Genomic DNA, 5,000 nt, shown 5'->3' on the forward strand with positions numbered 1-5,000 from the left:
TGTCTGTCTGTGTGTGTGTCTGTCTGTCTGTCTGTCTGTCTGTCTGTCTGTCTGTCTGTCTGTCTGTCTGTCTGTCTGTCCATGTCCACCCGCCCCAGTCTGGCCTCCCTCATCAGGGGTCAGGTGTTGACCACTGACGGTACTCCTCTGGTGGGAGTCAACGTGTCCTTTGTCAACTACCCCCATTACGGATACACCCTCACACGGCAGGATGGCACGTACGTACAGGCGCACACACACGCACGCACGCACGCACACACCACCCATCTTCTTCACGATCACTCGTGAATGTCCATCTCATTTCAAACGGTAAGCCGAGGTATTTTGACCCTCCCTCCCATCCGTCCATCCCTCCCTCCCTCCAGGTTTGACCTGTTGGCCAACGGCGGAGCGTCTCTGACCCTGCGCTTCGAGCGCGCCCCCTTCCTGAGCCAGGAGCGGACGGTGTGGTTGCCGTGGGGACAGTTCTACGCCATGGACACGCTGGTGCTGAAGACGGAGGAGAACACCATCCCGGGATGCGACCTGAGCGGCTTCCTGAGACCCGACCCCACGGTGGTGGCCTCGCCCCTCTCCTCCTTCTTCAGCTCCCGGCCCGCGGAGAGGCCCATCATACCCGAGACGCAGGTAGGTCTGGCTGGACGGACGGACGGATGGAGAGGGGGCTGGGAAGGCAGACGGCTGGGTAGATTGATGTTAGCAGTATGGCTGCCTGATTGGCTGGCGGTATGGCTGCCTGATTGGCTGGCGGTATGGCTGCCTGATTGGCTGGCGGTATGGCTGCCCGATTGGCTGGCAGTATGGCTGCCTGATTGGCTGGCGGTATGGCTGCCTGATTGGCTGGCGGTATGGCTGCCTGATTGGCTGGCAGTATGGCTACCTTGCTGGCTGGTTGGTTGGTTGGTTGGTTGGTTAGCCGATTGGACGGCACTTCATCCCTCTCATCTCTCTATATGTCCACCTCCCTAATTCCTCTGATCCCCACTGTCATCCCTCCCTCTCATCTTTATCCTCTCCTCCCTGTCTCATCTCTTCCTCTCCTCCCCCTCTCTCTGTCTCTCCCCCCCCCCCCCCCCAGGTACTCCATGAGCAGATCGAGGTCCCCGGCGCCGGTCTGCGTCTGTGCTACCTGAGCTCCCGGGCCCAGGGCTACCGCGCCCTGCTGAAGGTGACCATGACCCTGGCCGCGGTGTCGCCGGGCCTGCTGAAGGTGCACCTGATGGTGGCCGTCGAGGGACACCTCTTTCAGAAGTGGTTCCACGCCTCGCCCAACCTGGCCTACACCTACATCTGGGACAAGACCGACGCCTACGGACAGAGGGTCTACGGGCTTTCACAGGCTGTCGGTGAGCGCGTGTGTGTGTGAGGGGGGGGGGGGGGGGGGGGGGGGGGTGGTGTAGCAGATTATGCATGTTTTTTGTGTCAACCCAATCCTTGCACACATGGCCAGTCGTCCGGAACTCATACGGCGGCGCGAGAGCGGGAGAGAGATAGCGAGGGCGAGACGGACAGCCCGTTGGAACGGAAGGGAGCCGCGCTCCGGCGTCGCGAGCGGGAGAGTTCCGCTCCACTTCACACTCCGCCTGCTCGCCGACCGTTAAGCGTTTTTTTCCCCCCCTCTCCATGTGTCTACATTTCATCAGCGCTGCAGTCAGCCGGCCGACCGTGGCGGTGGTGAAGGGTTATTAGCCGCCAGGCCCTGTTAACGGATCGCGGGCTGCCGGGTTAGCGGAGCGAGCAGAGGGACCTTCGGTGCTATTACGACTTTGTCACGGGCCCCCAGCTGCTGTCATAGCCTTCTGTCGCGCGCGGCTCTCTGTGTACAGAGCAACGCTGGGGAGCTAGCCGGGACATCTGCATAGATATCTTTTTATTGACGTTTTCAGGGGCTAAGGCTAATGCTACGGTCATAGATTTTCACATACCTGAACGATGTCGAATTGACTTAGGTTCTACACACAACAAAGACGACCGGACTAGAATGTGGAGAAGTAGAGCAAGGCTGATTCAAGCCCTCACCCCAACGCTAAGCCTAACCCCGGTATCGTATGGCATTACTGAGGCGGAAGAAGTGCTGATAGCAGCCTGTTACTCATGATGTGGCTATGTGCTAACACCCTTTCTCTTTTATGTCTTCAGATCAAGCGAGATTACTCGCATACACACACACACACACACACACACACACACACACACACACACACACGCTGTTAGCCACTTATCACCCTGGCCCTTTGCCCTAGTTGCAACTCCTCACATGATGGGAGCGCAACGCAGGCCATGATAGGTCTGCGGGTTACCATGACGACTAGGCCAATCTGCTCAGAGCGTGACCTAACACGCCTTCTGGTCCAATTAGCAGGTTCCGCTGTCCTATTAGCAGTGTTTCTAATTGATTTAGTGCCATCAGAAAGGTGTTGGTGGGGTGTTAACACAGAGATGGACACAGGCGTTCACCCAGCTCCCTCTCTTGGCGTAGTGTCGGTGGGGTACGAGTACGAGGCGTGTCCTAGCCTGGTCCTATGGGAGAAGAGGACAGCCGTGCTGCAGGGATACGAGCTGGACTCCTCCCACCTGGGGGGCTGGTCCCTGGACAAACACCACATCCTCAACACTCGCAGCGGTGGGTACACACATACATACACACACGCAGGCATATGTATGCACGGCACACACACACGCACATGCAGACACACACACACGCAGACACGCACACACACACACCTGCAGGCACAAACACACACACACACACGCACACAAACACTCTTCAATAATGCACACAGTGTCAGGGTGAATCTGTCACATCCACTTCATTTCCGGCCGCTCCTGTCTGTGCTGGTTGGGTGGGCTGGTGAAACGTTGACGTTCACCTGCTGGGACCGTCTCTGCAGTAATGGACAGACGCTGTCTGCCTTCATAAGTGGAGGAGAACAGCAAATAACTCTCGCTGGCTGTCTGCTTATGCGCAGTATTTAGCGGCTTGCGTGCTACACTGACACACACACACACACAGCCTTGAAGCTGCTTCCGTTTGTCAAATCTATCCTAGGGACTCGTCCCTCCATCTCATCTCTCTCTCTCTCTCTCTCCCTCTCTCTCTCTCTCCCTCTCTCTCTCTCCCTCTCTCTTTCTCTCTGCCCCGCCCCTCCCCCCTTCTCCATCCAGGCATCCTCCACAAGGGTAGCGGGGAGAACGTGTTCGTGTCGGAGCAGCCGCCGGTCATCAGCAGCCTCATGGGGAACGGGCGTCGCCGCAGCATCTCCTGCCCCAGCTGCAACGGCCTGGCCGACGGCAACAAGCTCCTGGCCCCCGTGGCCCTGGCGTCCGGCGTGGACGGGAGCCTCTACGTGGGCGATCTTAACTTCGTGCGGCGGGTGTACCCCTCCATGAACACCACGGGCATCCTGGAGCTCAGGTGGGGACGGAGAGAGAGAGGGATGGGGGGGGGGGGGGGTTGACGAGGGGTTTCTTTCGCTCGTAGAGCCGGAGGGAGGGCTTAGGACGCGCAGTGCAAGAGAGAGACAGAGAACGAGACGACGGGGGCGTGGACGAGGAGAACAGAGGAGGAGAGGGGCGGGGGACGTGAAGAGAGGAAGAGAGGGGAGGAGGGGTGATGAGAGGAGAGGAGGGTGGGAGGGGGAGAGGAGGGGGGAGAGGAGGAGGCTCTTTGTAGTGTGCAGAACATGCCGGATTAGATCCTCGGAGGGAGGAATGAAAAGAGAGGAAGCAGGGGGGGTGTTGGGGGGCGGAGGTGGAATTATGCAGCGCGCCAGATAACCATTTCTCCTGGGTGTTTTTACCCATATTTAAGCGCTGTGCTCGAGCCCCCAGCTAGCTCCGTGCTCCTCCGCACTCCCTTCTTAGCAGACGGACTGAATTAACATGATTTTGTTTTTCTCTTTCATGTCATACCTCAAAAGAAACAAGGATTTCAGACACAGGTGAGCCCATCCCCCCACTGTACAATCTGAATGTCTCAGTGTATCGGCCTGAATATAAAACGCAGATCAAAAGAAACGCCGCATCAGAAAAAATGTTGACTTGAGACAGTTGGTTTTTTTCTTGACGCCATTCCTGAAGTTGATATGAAGACACATAATAGACCTAGCCTCGCATCGCCAGACCAATTCACAAAGGGAACGTTTTCGATTTCCAAGGGTGCGTTATCACCGGGGCGCGGTCCAAAATGCCTCTGGACGCAATTGGTTGGACCTACAACCAATCAGAGCAACGGAACGTGGGTCATCGTATCAAACCCGACCCATATTAGATAAACGGTTAGATAACCATTTCGCGTTTCGGGAAATCTATCTGAATTGGAGGGTTGATGGAGGGGAACGGGATGTGAACTCAGGTGAGCAGGATGGCGATGCCAGGCTAGATTAGACCTGCTCTAGGAAGACCAACAGAGAATTACCAACATTTTGGTTCTTAGTATATTAACTAGCATCAGAATAACTACCTGTATATTAAATGTCTTTCTCCTAATTTGTTCCCCCTTTCCCTCTCTCTTTCCCCTCTCTCTGGTTCAGCAACAACCCCACTCACAAGTACTTCCTGGCGGTGGACCCGGTAACGGGGGCGCTGTTCATCTCTGACACCAACTCGCGGCGTATCTACCGCGTGCGCTCCCTGACCGGCGGGCGCCTGCTGTCCGACAACGCTGAGGTGGTGGCGGGGACGGGGGAGCAGTGCCTGCCCTTTGACGAGCGCTGTGGGGACGGCGGCAAGGCCACCGAGGCCACGCTCATGAGCCCCAAGGGTGAGCGGAGGATCATGGGAGCCCAGTTGATTTGTCTGGAGTTTATTCTAATGAGAAGAGCATCATGGGATATGTAGTTTATTATTATTATTTAGGACGGCGGGTACAAGGTTAATAGGTCTTTCTTTCTGACCGGTAGAATGGAATCCTATGAAGAGACAGAAGCACATCGTTCTTAATGACAATATTTTTTGAATATACTGTATTTACTGATATATTTTGTTCCAACTAAAGCAGG

At 56.2% G+C, this 5,000-nt stretch overlaps 1 protein-coding gene across 1 annotated transcript in view; it reads left to right on the forward strand.

Moving 5' to 3' along the window:
- LOC311317958 (teneurin-2-like) overlaps nucleotides 1–5,000 on the forward strand; it is a gene marked incomplete at both ends in the record, with an annotated part of 184,904 nt that overhangs the window by 167,140 nt on the left and 12,764 nt on the right. The window contains 7 exons of the mRNA XM_084449114.1: nucleotides 99–218; nucleotides 366–627; nucleotides 1,079–1,346; nucleotides 2,480–2,623; nucleotides 3,166–3,415; nucleotides 3,921–3,941; nucleotides 4,533–4,762. Coding sequence (XP_084305240.1) covers nucleotides 99–218; nucleotides 366–627; nucleotides 1,079–1,346; nucleotides 2,480–2,623; nucleotides 3,166–3,415; nucleotides 3,921–3,941; nucleotides 4,533–4,762 — 1,295 coding nt within the window. The remainder of the gene's footprint in view (nucleotides 1–98; nucleotides 219–365; nucleotides 628–1,078; nucleotides 1,347–2,479; nucleotides 2,624–3,165; nucleotides 3,416–3,920; nucleotides 3,942–4,532; nucleotides 4,763–5,000) is intronic.

Source organism: Borostomias antarcticus (assembly GCF_949987555.1).
Source record: "Borostomias antarcticus genome assembly, chromosome: 14".
Taxonomy (NCBI): Eukaryota; Metazoa; Chordata; class Actinopteri; order Stomiiformes; family Stomiidae; genus Borostomias; species Borostomias antarcticus.